Source organism: Calypte anna, chromosome 15, assembly GCF_003957555.1.
Source record: "Calypte anna isolate BGI_N300 chromosome 15, bCalAnn1_v1.p, whole genome shotgun sequence".
Classification (NCBI taxonomy): domain Eukaryota; kingdom Metazoa; phylum Chordata; class Aves; order Apodiformes; family Trochilidae; genus Calypte; species Calypte anna.
The window spans coordinates 6,766,272-6,783,255 of NC_044261.1; the positions used below are offsets into that span (position 1 = coordinate 6,766,272).

The 16,984-nt window shown below is 43.0% G+C and overlaps 1 protein-coding gene across 17 annotated transcripts in view; it reads right to left on the reverse strand.

Annotated features, from left to right (window-relative positions):
* Positions 1-469: 469 nt before the first annotated feature.
* The window catches only part of FBRSL1 (fibrosin like 1), a 515,430-nt gene continuing 498,915 nt past the window's right edge, over positions 470-16,984 (reverse strand). For 13 of the 17 annotated variants that reach the window (XM_030460353.1, XM_030460351.1, XM_030460348.1 and 10 more), the window contains 8 exons: positions 15,685-15,756; positions 15,063-15,101; positions 14,109-14,180; positions 12,681-12,813; positions 8,655-8,732; positions 6,808-6,891; positions 5,571-5,811; positions 470-3,512 (listed from right to left, as the gene is read on the reverse strand). In XM_030460353.1, the coding sequence (XP_030316213.1) occupies positions 2,279-3,512; positions 5,571-5,811; positions 6,808-6,891; positions 8,655-8,732; positions 12,681-12,813; positions 14,109-14,180; positions 15,063-15,101; positions 15,685-15,756 (1,953 nt within the window). In that variant the 3' untranslated portion in view covers positions 470-2,278. The remainder of the gene's footprint in view (positions 3,513-5,570; positions 5,812-6,807; positions 6,892-8,654; positions 8,733-12,680; positions 12,814-14,108; positions 14,181-15,062; positions 15,102-15,684; positions 15,757-16,984) is intronic. The other 4 variants (XM_030460354.1, XM_030460350.1, XM_030460340.1 and 1 more) reach the window with 2 other exon arrangements.

Sequence of the window (16,984 nt, forward strand, 5' to 3'; positions counted from 1 at the left end):
TTTCCATCCCCCTGCAGATGTCTGCTCTCAGCCTAGGGGAAGAGCTGGGGAAGCAAATGAAAACCCACATGAAGAACAGTGCTTGAGGCAATCACCTTCCCATGGTGATGCTGGCAGCACGATCCTTTCAAACAAGCTGCTGCAGGGTGGCTGTGATCCCTTTCCAGCCCTTCTCTCTCCCCAGACTGTCGGGTGCAGGGAGCCTGTGGAGCCCCAGTGCTGGGGATACAGGCTGGGAGCTCTGCTCTGCTCCCCAGGTCCTGATTGCCTCAGCTGTCACCTCCAGAGCACTTTATGGGCCAAGGTCCTTCTGCTGTGGATGATTCTGAAAGAAAATAAAACCCCTCTCCCAGCACCAACCCTCTGGCCAGCTGCTGCTGCTGCCTCCTCCATGCCGCCCAAGCCCGTCAATGAGCCATTAGCCTCCCGGTCAACAGCAGTGGCTACGACACACAAACACTCAACTACCTTTTTTCATCCAAAATCAATGTTGTATTTATCTTCATTGATCTACAAGGAAACTGAATGTTTAAAATTACAGGGGGTGCAGGGGGGAGGATGGGGAGGGGGGGGGAAAACAAGAGTTACAGAGCCAAGAAAATAGTAGCGGATGGCTGAATTAACTAGAGAGAAAAAGCCCAGGATATATAAAACATGGACACTGAAAAATAAAATAAGGGAGGGGGGATGGTACAGCAAGTAAAACATGGCAAAATTTACATATGGATGAAAAGTAAAATTGGAAATAAAAAATAAATCATGCCAAAAAGCAGTTCAAGGCAGAACCACACTGAAACAAACATTTGCTTATGGTCTTCATGTACTATAGATAATATATCAGAATTTCTTTTTTTTTTTTTTTTTAATCAACCATTAGACTTTTTTTTTGCACTCCTAAAATTCTACTTTGTCTTGTATACAGATTCCAATAAGAACACTGCACAATTAGCACAAGGGGTCCACGGAAAATTGTCCTTGCTTGCCAGCGATCCTGCCCACAACACAAAAAAAGAGAAAAAAAAAAGGAAAAAAAAAATAAGGAAAGGGTCTGCCGCGTGGTACTGTGCCAGTTCCATCTGCTTTTGCCAGCTTGAAAAGTAGGAAACCAAAATTCCCTTCCAGGAGCGTGTGTCTCTCTTTCCTTGACAAACTGTCCCTTGTGTTTGTACAAAAAAACTCAGTCTCTATTTTTTTTTTTTTTTGTTAAACACAAGCATCCTTCTTCCCGTTCACATGCCATTTCCATTCTGTCTCCGTAGTTGCGAGTTGGTTGTTTTTGGGTTGTGTTTTTTTTTTTTTTTTTAAACCTTCCTCCCCCCAACATCCACTAAGACCTGCCTCCAAGTTCTTGCATAGTTGAAGTATATATGCCGTACTTAGCTTTCTGAGTGTGAATTTCTGACTGTGACAAGAGTATGAGTTGTAACCATGTTAACAAATAACCAGAGTGGTTCTAGAAACCATTTTTATAAAGTCTACCTATGTTAAGAATTTAATATTGGTGTACATTTATATTAACAGAATATTTACAGTTTGTTTTCTTTGTGGGTTTTTTTTTTTTTTGTTTAAAACAAGAAGTCAAAAAAAATTCCTCTTAAATTTCTGCATAATATAATAAGGCAAAAAACAAACAGTTTTGTACATTATTATTATTAATATTTTAATATATATCTGTAACTTCGGTTCCAAAGTACCAAGGTAAGTGATCAGTTGGCCTCAGATGGGAACCTCACAGTGGACTGTAAAACTACAGTATTTCCATAAATAATACTTTTAAGAAACCCTGGGTATTTTTTTCTTAAGGATCTGAGGCCTTTAAAATGCAAATTTAACTAAAAATGAAAGCAAAATTTCTTCTTTTTTTAAGTGAATAAAGAGCACAAAATTAAAAAAAATACAAATTCATTAAAAATGTTTCTCACATTTGGGAAAAAATGTACAAACTTGATATTTCTAACTCACTTTTTTTTTTTTTTTTTTTTTTTTAAGCACAGAAACAAAAAACAAAACCAAAAATCAATACCTATATATTAAATTCCCATTCTCAGCAACCTTCTTGTTGGAAAGTCTGCATCCCCGACCCCGTTATTTATGGAAATGTGCTTAACTTCTACAAATTTTACATTAAAAAAAAAAAAAAGTTTACAGCAGTGCATTTTGTAAAAGGTTTTGTTTTGTTGTTGTTTTTTCCTGTTTGCTTTTGTTGTTGTTGTTGTTGTTGTTTGTTTGTTTGTTTGTTTTTTATATACAGGTTGAGTTTAAAATTCAATCTTGGGGACTATCGTGCCTCTACTTCTTTGGGGTTCCTAGAGGGGGAATAGTCCCTGGACTCTGAGTTTGTGAGTGGAGTAGTCCTGCGTGGGGAGGCAGGTCTGGTGCTGCTCGCTGGTACAAGAGGTGGCGGGGCGCTCAGCGCTGCGGTCGGCGGGTTCCTGTTTAGAATCCCATTGTGCATGGCAGTGGATGGACTCAGTCTGGGGTAATGCATCCCGCTCAAATGAGGCATAAAGGATGGCACGTGTGCCAGGTGGCTTTCGATGGGGGATGAGTGCAAGTGGTGCATTCTGGCACGCTCAAGTTCTTCCCGTAAGTGCAAGCGCTCTCTTTCCTCCACTTGCCGCAACCGCTCCTGCTCTCGGCGGGCTTCAAGAAGGTTTTCATGGTTATAGTCGTGTGGCTCCCTGTCTCTGTATGAACGCTCATGGTCGTAAAATCCAGAGGTGGTTGGGAACCGATGGATAGGATCTGTCCGGAGCTGGAAGTCCATTCGACGGTGCAGGTCTAAGCTCCGGTAGGCATCTCGCAACGGGTCCCTCATCGGATCCCAAGAAAATCCAGGATGTGGCAGCCTCTCTCTTCCTGACAAAGGATTCATGCCTATGAGCGGGGTCATCATTCTGCTGCGGTCGAGAACATTCATGTTGTTCATCTGGTGCACGCTGCCCATGGAAATGGGCATAGAGGCAGCCATTGAGTGAGGCAATGATAATCCATGCAAAGTAGGTGGTGGGGGATGCTCCACCGATCTCGAGTGCTGCGAAGGCTCAGAGCTCACCACCAGCACATCACTGTCTTCCTTCCTCTCTTCTTTGACTTTGATGTCATTCTTAATCTTCTGGAGGTCGCTGGGAAGCTCTGTCTTTCTCTCCATGTCCTTGCTCATTAGATTGGTGAGCTTCAGGCTCTCGCTTAGTGCAGGTTTGCTGTATGGGGATACAGACTGGATTACTGGCTTTGTGTTGTCCTCAGAGGGTCTCTTATCATGGCTTGGAGTTTCCTTCACTGGGGAACGGCTCTCTTTAATCTTGTGTTCTGCTATGGGAGGCTCTCTCGGCCGGTCAGGGTGCTCTCGCTCAGGTTCTTTGGATCTTTCCCTTTCCCCAAGGCTAACCTGCCTGATGGGATCACTGGAGGTTTGGCTGTTGCTGCGGATGAGATTGCTTATCTGATGTGTCACTGGAGCTGATGCCGGTGAGGATCTGTTTGAATGTCTGTTTTTATCCATGAGGTCTCTGTAAAAAGAGAGAACAGGCATCCTTGGTTTGTGTGAACAAACACAGACTTGATGCTGGACATGCACGGTGTTATGTCTGGTTATGTGATTGGAGATTGCTCAGAAAAGGATTTGAGAAGCTCTGGTAGCATCAGCCATAGGTGGGATGCTATGTTGAGAGACACACACTGCCTTCCTTTACATACTGTACAGAAAAACATGCTCGGTGTCCACACGTTTGGGGACTAAATTGGGGATGCATTTGAAAGAACAGTATATTCACCTCATGAAAATGGCCACTTCACTGAGAAATGTAGGAAAATTAAATTCTAGAAAGCCTTTTTTTATGAAAAAAAAATGCTTATTGTGTGTTTAGATACACATCCTGATGCCAAACAATGATTTTCTTGGCCGTAACAGCCTTAACTCAAGTTCCTTTCCTCAGATACGGACCCAGACATACAAAACCTACAGAAATGAGTGCAAGTCCTTCACAAGACAGCCTTGTTGACTGGAAGCATAAATGATGCCATAAAATGATGCTTATTTTCCTATGAAGCTGGAGGAGAGCTTTTGTTGTTGGCAGTTCTGGCAGGTAAGCTAGGTGCTTAAGGAAAAAAAAATCCCTCAACACGCCACAAAACTGAGTGATCAACCTCTGCTTCAAGAGGACCTGCTATGAGGAACAAGGGGCTTGATGACAATGTCCATGGTTTTGAAAGAGCAGCAGGAGAATGGGGTTTCAATCCTCTATCTCTAAGCAAGCCAATTAGTCACAGTTACTCCCACCTCTTTAAGAGGGGAATAAATAATGTTCACCTTTTAAAAGCACTTTGCTCTGAATGAGAGACACTCTAAATGCAAAGTATGATGGTGTGATTGAGAGAGCTGCATTATGCAGCTGAGAGGCTCAACGATGCCTAAGTTTTATGCTGGGTTTGCTTTCAAGAGCCTTAAGACCTGAGTGCTGAAAGCTGGAGGTGTTCTGGTGAGTTCTGTGATTATTTATCCCTTATGATTACATTTGCTAACCCAGATTTTTGCCTCTGTGGTAGTCCTGATTGCTGGTCAAGGATGTGGTTTGTGAAAATCATGTCCAAACAGGGGTGCTGGAGACAGCTTAAGCTGAATTAATAGAAATGTAATAGAGATGTTAACCCCTGTGTGAACACTCAAGAGAGCAAAGTAACCCTGGTTTGCAAATGAATTACAGTAAAGCCAAGAAAGGAGCTTCCACCTGAACGACTATCTGTGCAAGGGTGACAGACAATTCAACATTTAAAGCAAGATGATTTTCAGCCCATTGCTTCCATAAAGTCTTGTTCAGGCCCTGCCTGAAGAGCTCATTAAAAGCACTCCAGGAAAAGTATGAACCCCCTATTCCTAGTCAAATTCACACAGCTAAGGCTTGCAGGCTGCTACTGCCTACAAAGAAGCAGGCTGTTGGAGACAGTTGGGCTTTGAAATATGAAGGGCTTTACAGCTTCAAAATCATATAACTGAAAACTAATGAAGTAAGTATAGCCCAGGTGATACAAGCCCTGTCATTGTTAATAAGGAATTGTCTACAATGCAATTTTTTAAAATCAGTTTTGCTAATGGATTCATACATACTGCTCCAGATACAGGCATTTGCATTTTTATCTCATTAATGTCCAGCTAACATTTGAATTCATCAGCATATCTGTACATTAATGAGAACTATGACTGTCTCCAAAGGACCCATCACAATGTACTTTCCTGATTTCAGAATATACAGCAATCCCTAAAGCAGATGCATTGAAAACAGCCACGTATACCCTGAAAACAGTGGCATGCTCATTTCCTCAGCTTGGTGCTTTTTATTAACCTACTAGTGGGGACTGACTTACCATATTACCATAAAGGACAAATCCTAAAAGGCAAAGAGAATTTTTTGCATTTCTAGCACTCGTGCTGATCTGAAGGAGAGACCTATCAGCTCCTGCAAGGACAAGCAATGGTTTGCTCTAAAGATGGTTTTAATATCAGACAAGATTAAAAAATAGAGAGGAAAAAGACGCCCAGAGGAAAGTGCTCAGAAGCACAGGCTGCTCACCTCTCTTTGTCTCTGTCATCTTTGCTCAGAGAAAGATCCCTCTTCTCAGGCTCTCTCTCCCTCTCTCTGTCTCTGTCATGGTTTGTCACCGAGGAGCTCCGCTCGGAATCCGTGGGCTTGGGCCACTGTGGAGGTGTTGGGAAGGACGGCGGGGTCCGATGGAGTCTATTCCATGGCTCGTGGGGATTATTAAAATTCTGCAGGTTTGGGCCATCTTTGTGAGTAAAAATGTTGTTGTGGGCTAGAATAACAGCAGGGAGAATAAGGGTTAAAAATAGTTCAAACCAAATAATCACATATGCTTTTTTGCACAATGCTAACCACAACCAGAACTGTCAAGACTTTTTAATGTGGAGCATTAATGGTGAGGGGGAGCTACTGGCAGGTGGACACAGATGCCTTCAACACTGAGTGCAAGATCCACCAGCTCTTTTAAGGCTATTGGCAGAGGAAGTCTTAACTATACATCTGAGTAACTCAGAGATGACTGAAAATGCCCAGCTCCTCTTCTCCCCCCACCCCAGCAAAAGGGTTCCAGCACAAAAGCAATACTCTTCCTCAGCTCCCCTCACTGGCAGAAACTTTTAATGTGTGGGTAGTTAAAGCAATCAGCTGTCTGCAGCTGAGGATTCAGGGACTTTTTTGTTAAAGAAACCAGACTATTTGGTGGTATGTATGTGTGTGTCTAAAATCAGAGCCTGACTGTAGGCTTTTAGAACTTGATTTTCCTCCATCAGTCTTCAACTGATTCCTGTTGCACCATGAGATGCCAAAGCATGCTCTTGTGTGGCTCTCAAGCATGTCTTGCCTACAGGTAACATGTTTTTGAGGTAAAAGATTTTTATACAGGTAATTTAAACTTCAGACAATGGTTACAGAGGGAGGCTACACGCTGAATTAGGAGAATTATTAATAGCTGTTCCACTGCACATCTTCACTGTCGAAGGGTGTTACTTTAGATGCCCATAGGGACCCAGAGCAACTCCAGCACCTCTAGGAGCACACAAGGTACCAGCCCTTCAGCAGTGAGGAGACACAGAGCCCAGCTACTGATGCCTGTGACATGCAGAAAAGCTCCCACCGCAGAGACCTGGAAATCTTAGGTGCAGTGTTTTCAGATAGGAGAATGGAGGTTAGGAATTAAACTTCTTTAAAAACTACCACCAGCTGCTGTAAATATTAGCATGTGGCTTTTCTGGAAGGGATGTTTGTCTGCAGTAACCCAGCCAGTACTTACTCAGAGCATGACTGCCTAATCCTCCAAAGGCATTGCTGCCTAAGTTCCCAAGGCCGCTGAAGGTGCTTGACCTGCTAAATGGATCTGGAAAGGCAAACAGGGATTTAGCAGGCATTTAGCCAAGAATGTTGGAGAATGAAACGCACCCCTCCCCTTCTTAACGGTCTGAATCCAAGTAGGATTAGGCCAGACTTTAAGCTGATCCTTCTCATTGCAAGGTTCTTTGCACAAAAAATTCCCATCGTGTTAAAATGGAGAAGGGATTCAGTGCTCACTCTGCAAACAGGTGCTGCAAATAAACTTTGTATGCCAGTCAGAGGGGAGCTAGAAATTAAGGTCTAATAGCTGAAATTAGGGTGGCTGCTGCTGAGCTGTGACTCTCCTTCCTTATCAGTACCAATAGCAGAAGAATTGCATTTGCCTTGAAGGAAGAGCCACCTTGGTCAGCATATTGAGGGGATGCACCATTTCACTCTTGTTTCTGTCTACAACTTTCTGCTCTCTTTGTAATAGTGCAGAGACAATCCTAAGCTGAGTGCTATGAACATCCACCCTTACACCAACTAACTTTGGCCCATTTGTGCCAAAATCCTCTCCCATAACAGCTTCCTTGATCCCAGTGATGGTGGGAGTAGTATTAGGAGCTGTTATGACAAAGGGATGGAGGTTTGTATACTTTGAGACAAAAGATAAGCCGTGCCCTTCCCAGTAAACTACGTATTTTGCTACTGGCACTTGTCTTTATAAAAAGTTCTGCCTTTTTTTTTTTCATTAAAGGCACCCACCATCATCAGATGATCCTCTCTGATTGGAAAGCTTGACTCAGGTTTCTGCATTTCAGAGCTGGCTATGGGTTGAGTTGTACTGGTCTACTTGTTTTCTTTCCTACTGGTCATCTCTAAACAACTCCTCCTTCTGCCCACTGGCTTTTTGACTGTCTCTTTAAAGCCTTTAACTTGCTGTGTGACAGGAGGTGTGTTGCTCTCCACTTTCTCATGGCTATCCTGATATTTAAAATGTCAAGGCAAATAGCACAAATAGCTTGGATCTTTAAGCAAATAGCTATTTACTTATTGACTTATTTTTAAATAGCTACTCTTGCCCTTCCCCTTTGATATCAAGTAGTTGAATGACTGTTGAGATACAGTTAATTTTGACAGAATGTTCAGGATTTGATGTAAATCTGGGTATTTGCAATAGGAAAAAAAGTCTACTAGGTCATGTGGCATGCCACATTTGCTGACTGGATGAGTGTTACTAAAACATTAATCAACAGAGCTTGAACTTTAATTGGCAATGAGCTGCTTGTGAGCTTCTAAAATGAGGAAATTTGAGAAAATCAGGCTCTACTTACTGCCAATTAGGAAACTGAAAGGCTGGCAAAATGTGCAGAACAGCTATTTGCCAGGAACGGTTCACTGAACTTTACTCAAGAACCTAGCCAAGAACTTTCATAGGTGGGAAACAGAACACAAGGAGCCCATTTTAAACCGTGGCTTGCTTGAGGTACGTTTGCATAATTTCCCCATTTCCTTGGGCCCATTCAGCAGCACAGAAAGGCTCTACAGGTCATGTTTCAGCTCCTGCAGTGTCCCAGTGGTGACAGGTTTGCCTGATCTCTGATGCCCTCTTCTCTGGCAGGTGAGGGATTGCTAATCCTGCCCCTCTTCTCTGGAGGACAGCAGAGGCCAGTGTGGGTGGGGGGACTTCCTAGCTAGCTTGTGGTTCCCAAGACAGTTTCAGCCTCTCCCTCCCCTGGTGCTACCGTGCCTCAGGGCAGGACCACACAGAAGAGGCAGGAATGGGTCCTAAATGTGAAGGTGAAGGCAGGGTTTACTTACACTTACCTGCCAAGTGGTTAGTAGGCAGGAAACTGCTGTGATGAGGTGAAGGACCAAAAGGGGTGGTGGCTGGATGTGTCGCACCTGTGAGAACAAGGTCCCTTTTTAGTTGAGTTGCATGCATGAGGTCCTGACCATCACGTTCAAGAACCAGATGCAAAGGTACAGGCCAGATTTCTGGGTGCCCTTTAAAGGAGTCAGTGGGCACCAGGAGGAGACCTTGCTCACCTGCGGTAATGAGGAAGTCACTCTCTTTGTCTGGCATTTCAGCCATCACTCTGTGTTTACATTAAACAGGATCAGCCCAGGTTATGGGCCCAGACAGAAGGTGCTCAGAAGTGACTGATTAGAGTCTATATGAAACACCAGTTAATGACAGACACGCAGAGAACATCAATCATGCCTCTCCCATGAGAGCTCCATCTACACACTCACATCTGTCTCTGCATCCACAGGCTCCCCCTGTGGTATTTTTTCCCTTTCCTAGACACTGCTCATTGCCTCAGTGCCATGCTGCCTGGTGGGAAACAAACACCACTGCTGAGCACACTGGATTACTGGCTGAGGCACAGAGCAAGAACAGGCTGAAACAAGCTGGTGTGCCCTGTATTTCAAGGTGAACCAGGTTCATGCAGAAAATTCTACTCTCATTTCAGAGCATGAAATGAGACTCATTTCCTTGGCAGACAGGTGCATGTGGACCTGAACGAGCTTGCAATTGCAGTGTGAAAAGCACTGGTGTTGCCTGCCACTGGGATACATGGTTTTCAAAGGCAGATTAACTCCCATGTATCCTGCAAATGACAGTATCTTTGGACAATCTCATGGGCCTGGCTTTCTCCCCCTAAGATGAATACAGACAATTTTCAGGATGCACTTGAAATCAATTTTTGAATATTTATGTTTCAGATGTGTGCGACAAAATATTGCTGTGGGCTCCAATATTACACTGACAAGACCAGCCCTCTCCAGCTGTTCAGACCATGAATGTTCATCTGCTGCCACCTCCCTAACAAAGCTTCCTCTGCTGCAGACAAAGCATAACTGGTCGCTATCATAACATTCAGATGCTCCCTGGATGCAAAAACAACTTTTGTCTCCCTTGCAGAATGCAAGACCTGCCATACCTGTGCTTTAACTGTCTCATTTTGTCAGAACCTAGTAATTCCTCACAATGACAGAAGCAGCACTTTCCTGAGGATGTGTTAAGTCATGCACAAAATAGACCAACACCTAAATAAAGCCTTTCAGTGCTCTTGCCTTGCATAAAGTTAACTTCCCTTAATACTAGGAAAAGTAACAGGCTGACTTTAGCAAACACCACCATCCATACTAGGCATGAACGTGGGCTCCTCACTAACAGTGCACTTATCCAGTCACTGCTTTCTCAAGTGATAACTTTCTATTACAGAAAGGAGGATCCTTCTCCTCCACTTGGCACTCCAGCCCTGCTGGCACCTTCACCACCATGACTTCTGCCTCACCTGTGGCCCATATGAATGATTCCCACCAGTGACAGACCTGCTTTGGTAAGTTCCTGCCCCTCATCCTCAAGGCACATCAGATGCACATTTCCACCATGTATCATCAGTGCTGATAACACTATGGATGGTCACAGCAAAAGTGGGGGTGAACAGAGGGAAGAAATTAGCACACACAGGAGAAACTGCAACGCAACCAAAGCCTGAACAGTGTTTTATGGAGGTGCTGGTCAGTCCATGATCTGGTATTCCTTGGTGAGAGACCCCAACAGGAGACAGTCACTGGAAAACACACTCACGTCCAGAACATGAGCAGACTATAAAACTGAAGAGGAAGACAGTGCCACATGGCCCTCACCAGCTTGGGTTCCACAGACGTAAGCAGCCAGAAAATGAGTTGAGGAAACTTAAGAGAGACCACAGCAACGAGACCTGGAGTTATCTATAAACATTCTGACTGCTCCAATGCTTCAAGATAGATGGAGACTGTCATCTTTCTAATCCTTTAAGATTTCAGAAGGTGTATAATGGATGGGAAATTTCTTCAAAGGAGACGGCTTACAAACCCAACTACATGGGCTGATAATAAAAAATCCTCTGGAGAAAGCCAGGAGCAGTATTGCAGGCTGTCAGGTAGTTATTAAATATAGTGTCTGCCAGGCAGCTGAACATCCCTCCTGAAGACAGGTGGCCCTAAGATAACTTATGTCTCCTGCAGTAACCAGGCAATGCAGCAGAACCAATGATTCACATCAACTGCACGCTTGTTCGATAAGGTGAAAAGAATGGCTCGGATATTGCAGAGTAAAAGATTTATTCATCTATATATTACTGCTGCAATGTTTGTTCACTTTGATAGCACTCTTTACCTAGATTTACTGTGTGATGGCTTCTGTGATTAATATACTCATGGACAAGTTGCTGTAAGGTTGTTTATCTCAAGTGAAAGTTTGCTATTAATTTGCCTTCTTTAATGTATCTATTCCATACTATTTCCCCTCTTACTTTTTATGAACAGAGAGCCAAGGCTGAGTTCAAGATTCAAACACTAAAGATTGAAACACTTGAATCTTTAAGAGAAAAAGCTAAAACCACAACTGGACTCTGCTTTTCTGCCTGTTAGGGCTTTTCTGCCTGCCTGACATAGCCTTCAGTAGCAAAACCATAGCTGAAACAAGATTTTTGTATTGATGACATAGGACAGACTGAAGACATTGGTAAAGAAACAGCTGCCATAGGAAAACAGTCAGAGGTTTGTAAATCAGCTGTGCCTACACATCCAAGCAGAAGCAATAAGTATGTTGGCCCTGTGCTACCAAAGTAACTTTACATGATAGCACCCTACAATGTACAGCTACTGTCAGCACTGATTGTACATGGTGGAAATGTGTTTGATGGTTATGGATTCCCATCCACAGATAAGGGCAGAAAGACTGAACCACTGGTGAAGCTCCTCAAGGCTACTGGGCACCTGCATTTGGAACTCTGTTCTCATGGAGGTTTCTGCTTGCTTCGCATCTGTTGCTTTTCTGTAATGTTTGGGACAAAATTTGTAGTGCTTCTAACTTAATTAAGTTCAAGGGAGTTGAACCAAGGGTGAATATGACCACGTCTGCACTCAGAGTAAGACCACAATATTGCATTATAAAACTGGAGTACAGCTAGGAAATAAAATTACATTAGTTGCCAATTAATTACATACAGAAGGCAGACTTTGGCATCTAAAACATAGGAAGTCTAGGGGTAAAGTGAAGCCATGGGAAGAGAACAAAACCAAAATTTCATAGATGGAAATCAACAAGAACAGTACGAGTGACCTCCAAAACCAGAATGTCAGCTGCAATCTCCTGTGGTTAGAGCCATCAGAACTGCACAGTGCTTACTGCATTTTGGTAATTGCATGAATTGTAACTAATTCTCCAACAGACTGGAAAGCAACTGATCCATGTAGATTGCAATTAATTTTTTTTTTTAATTTAGTATTTCATGTTGAGCCTTAGAAGTTGCTGGACTTCATAATACACAGGAAAATTTTATATTTAAAAACCACACACTTCATAAATACAACTTCTGTGATATTTTCAGTACAGTTAGTGAAGTTTTCCTTCTACAAAAACACCTCGTTTTCAGAAAACAAATAGAAACTTGGTGAGTGAAGGAGCTGAAAAGAACATGGCAAATATAAAAGCAAGAAAGAGACTGGGGCCACTTCCAATCCAGTGCATTGGAAACGTTTTCAAGTGTTTTGTCAAAATCAGTTTAAAAACTCACTCTATAGCCTATTAATCAGGCACATGAGAACCAGCTGCACAGACATGAATGTTAAAGCCAACAGCTGCAGCTCAGTGATGTACAGAGGATCCTGCACCAAGAGCAGCAGCAGAACCCAGCTCAGCAGCTCAGAGAGCCCTGGTCATCACAGTACCCAGGGCCACCAAACCCTAAGAACCCTAAGAAGCTTCAATTTTTGAGGCATACATAGCAGTAGAGACACACATTACATATGCTGAATGTCTGGGGTATTTTGCAACAAATCACCATCTTCCCTTACCTGTGGTGGAGAACAGAGGCCTGGCAAGATCCTGTGGATAATGGAAGCCTGGAAACACTCCAGGGGCAGGAGGTCTGCTGAACAGGTCAAGCTTCCCACCTATGTCTAGCTTGTGGGGATCCAGCTGCATTTGCTGTCAATTGATATAAAAACAATCTCATTATACACTTCCTTTTTTTATGGGAGAAAAAGAGAGGGAGGGAGCTCATGCCCATTCCTGCTTAAGCCCCGCCAGGGAGAGTTAGCAAGAACGACAGCAGGAGCTCCAGTCACGTACTGCAGTCATGCTCTGACAGCATCTGTAAGGCCATTTTGCTCCACAGCCCCTCAGCTGCCTGCCTCATCCACATGGATAAGGTCTGGAGCAGGCTCTCAGCCCCTCAGCACACACAGTGGAGCATGCAACATGATACACTGCACCCCAGGAGCACTCAGTGCTCTCAGCCTGACAAAAAATACTCCGCAGGCGGAAAGCTGCCGACAGAAGCCTTGAGAGCTGAGTGACAGACTTGTCTGTTTTGCTTCTCCAGTCTGGGAAAAGAGACCACGGCCTTCCTGCAGCTAGTACAGCTCAGTATGCAGACAAGGGGTGAAGGATAAAGAAAACCACGAGGCTATTTTAAAGAAAACTGAAGCGCCTCCAGAGGCCACTTTTATCCTTCCCCTATAGAACTGTGCATGGTTTGACCTGCATATAAGCCAAGAGCTTAAAGACTGTATATTTGCTTATAAAAAAACTTAAAAGAACTTACACCACTTGTAGAGGCAATAATTCCAGTGCACCTATTTAAGCACTGAATAGCCTTCATTAATGAGACAAAAATCTGGGGGAGTAGCTATGAAAAAATAAAAGGCTGCAAAATTCCCATTATCAGCTATTTTTCCTGCCAGAGGGAGTTTGAGCCTGTAACAGCACTCCAGTGTACCCACACCTTGTTACCTTTTGAGTTTTAAGACCCTTCCCTCTGCTCATCATCACTGCAATGCAGAAAGGCAAAAAACCTCTAACACAGTAACTACAAATCCACTTGCCTGCCCTCTGTTCTGTAGTGTGTTCTTTACTGTATCAAAAATTTCATTATGGATGGGATAACACTCCATATTCACAGGAAGTACCAGTACAGAAGGGAAATAACATTACGTATGCATGCTTTGTAAAAAAGGTGGACTTAGGGGCAAAATTACTCTGCTATTCTTTGTGGTTGTGCACTTAGTATTTCCTCATCTTGCTACCCTTCAACTCACTTCTTTTGCCCTCAAATAAACTTTGTGGTTGCCACAATAAATTTTAAGAGACTCAAAGTGTTAGTTAATCAATACAGGCAAGTTTGAGAATCACCAACTGTAACTGCTTCCTGCTCATTTCTCATGAAAATATAATCTATTAGCCAAAAGACTTGGCTTTGTTCCAGAAACTGTCTGAATTACCTTTATCTTTTGCTGGTGATGGTAGATCTGCCAGGCAATCTGTACATGAACCGCACACCACTTCCCCGGTTTCTGCAATGCAAAGCACAAGAATGTAGATTAATTTATACGTTGGCAATCTACATCAGATAGAAAGTTTCATTTCCCTTACTGTCAAACAGGCAGCTAAGCAATGAGAAAGGCTGATTACTGAAACAGCACAATAGGTGATCAGCATTTTTTTCCTGTACTGCAGCAGATGATGTTTAAATTAAGAAGGAACAAAAGATAGAATGTGGGATGTGGGACAGCTTCCTCATCTCACACAGCCCTGAGATCCTTGCCTTGTTATTTCCTACTCAAACTCCTCCCTTCAAAAACTGAAATAAATGGCAGCAAAGAACAGTATGCCATGCTTAAGAGAAAGCAACTAATAGTTAACAGCTCTGTTTCTGAGAAGAGCCCTGCTCATTCATCCCTGCTGCACTGCAGGCTAAGTCATGCGTACTTATTATAGGTACTTGGAGTTGGAGAGGCAAAGGGTTCAGACAAACAATCACCAGGGATGAGCAGTGCCACAGCTGAACAAGTTACTGGTTTTCAGCTCAGCTGTGGTACTCACTGTAGGGTGTTTTTGTGGAACATCAGAAGCACAAATAAAATACATTGACCTAAGCCACCACGAATCAGATCATTGGTAGATGTCTGCCCATGCTCACTCATTCATTTCTGTGACCATTATTCCATACTGTGAACTACTAATGCACAAAAATGGATGCAAAAAGGTTGGGATTCAACCTAAATGTTATTAATCATAAGCAGCCAAGAGCTAACTATGACAGTTTGCTTTAAATAAAGGATGAAAGTGAAATTTTCTAAGGGGCATGTTAAATTTCAAAAACATATGCACAATACTTGTGTGTGTGTATTTATGTATGTATATATATATATAGGTATATAAAATCCCCCACAAACCTTACTTACTCTTACTGGAGGCCTGTAAGGGTCTGACACCTATGGAAAAGCAGAAATAAAACAATCAGTCTTTCTAAACCTTGCCAATATACTGAAAGGTGGGTAACTTCCTTCCTCTGAACAAGTAAAAGCATTTAGAAAGCACTATTCCAGAGAAGTCCCCTGTGACATGGGAAACCTAGAAGGCTTAAAGGAGGCTTAAAACTTCTCTTTCATTCCTTGCACCAAACTCAGCAGAATTTTATGATAAACAAAGCAGTTCCATGCCAGCAACTGAACAGTTCAGTGCTTTTCTGAACATTTTAATTGTTCTGAAATGGAGTGCATAAAACTATTCTCCAAGCAATGCTTAGGGGAAAGGCTCTGAAGGGGTTTCCTGCCCTGTTTCCCCCTAACTTTGTTTAAAGAAACCAAAACATCCCATTGTATTCATGACTGGAGGAGGCTACTGTTGTCTCACCAGAAGAGGAAACTTTGGTCCTGACTGCATGTTCAGGGTCTAAGAGGCCAATTTGCTCACCAGCTGATCTTTTAAATTTTTTTTTAATTTTTCAAATGAGCAATCACTGTGTTTACTGTAAATCCAGATAAGCTGAAAGGAAGGGTATATATAGTTGCCTACCCCTGGAGTCTTCTGCAGCAGCGTATGGTGGACTGTGCCTGGTCTACCTGCTACATCAATAGGGTTTGAAGTCTGAAAGACAAGAATAGAGCGTGAATAATACTGTATCATACCAGTGGTACATTTAACATCCCTATCTGATGTTAACAGAATTAATTAGTCCATGTTTGTACTGTGCTTTGAACACACATATTGCTACATTAGTGCTAAATGTTATCTCTTACTGACAGCCAACAGCATTTAACCACCATGTCATCTATTATTCTGTAGCAGCAGCAACAGTATTACAGCAGCACCTCTAAGCCCCATTGAAATCACAACCCCATTGTGCTATGCAGTAGGCAAGTGGATGGAAGAGGCAGTCCCTGCCCCCAGGCTTATTCTTTAGACAAAACAGGCAGACAGTAGGAGGGAGAATGAGAGAGGTGGACTGACTTCCTTTATGTTTCAGGCAGCAGCCAGTATTGCAGTCAGGAAAAGAAGGACTTAAGCATCAGAGTCCCATATTCCACCTACTGGACCATGGCCCCCTCCAACTGGGGCTAGATAACACAATGGTTTAAATGGCAACAGCCCATTTATTTGCTTTGACAAAGCAAAATGAGAAACCTTAGAAGGTGCTTGTGGGTCTTTTATAGCTTTGCATTGTTTATCCCATCTTTTTCCAGCAAGAATTAAACACCTCATTGAATGGATCTCTGTTCTTCCTCCTCCTCCAGATCCCACCTGTTGCCCTGTCCTAGATGATCCCCAAGAACTCGTTCATCTTCTCACTTTGGCATTCATCCATCTCCAATTCCCAGAGCATCTGCACCTGGTGCCTCCACGCAGCTGAGAGCAGAGGGGTTAAACCTCATTCCCCAAGAGATTATTTCACTCACATTTTATGTCAAATTACACCAGATTTCAAACAGCCAAACTGGATGAGGAATGAGTAAAGTCATGGGTGTGGAAGGAAAAATAGATTTTAATTTGTCTAAGGCTACATAACCTCAAGACTCCTTAAAAAGAAAATTATCATGTGTGTCTCTGCAGGTAAGTCACCAAACTCCCCAGGCAGATCTGTGCTCCCAGGGCCTGTCTGACAGCTGAGGTTTATATAAGGTGGCAAATAAGTTACAGCTATCATACAGGGAAGAGCTTTAAGATCACAACTTGTTAATAGCATGGTGTCATCCTGTTCCTTTATTCCCTGGAGATAGATGTGAATGCTTCCTCCAGCAAAGTAAATGGAATACTTCTGACCTTTTCAAGTTCATAGCTTGTGAGAAATGGCCTTTGGGAAACTCACTGAGAAGTT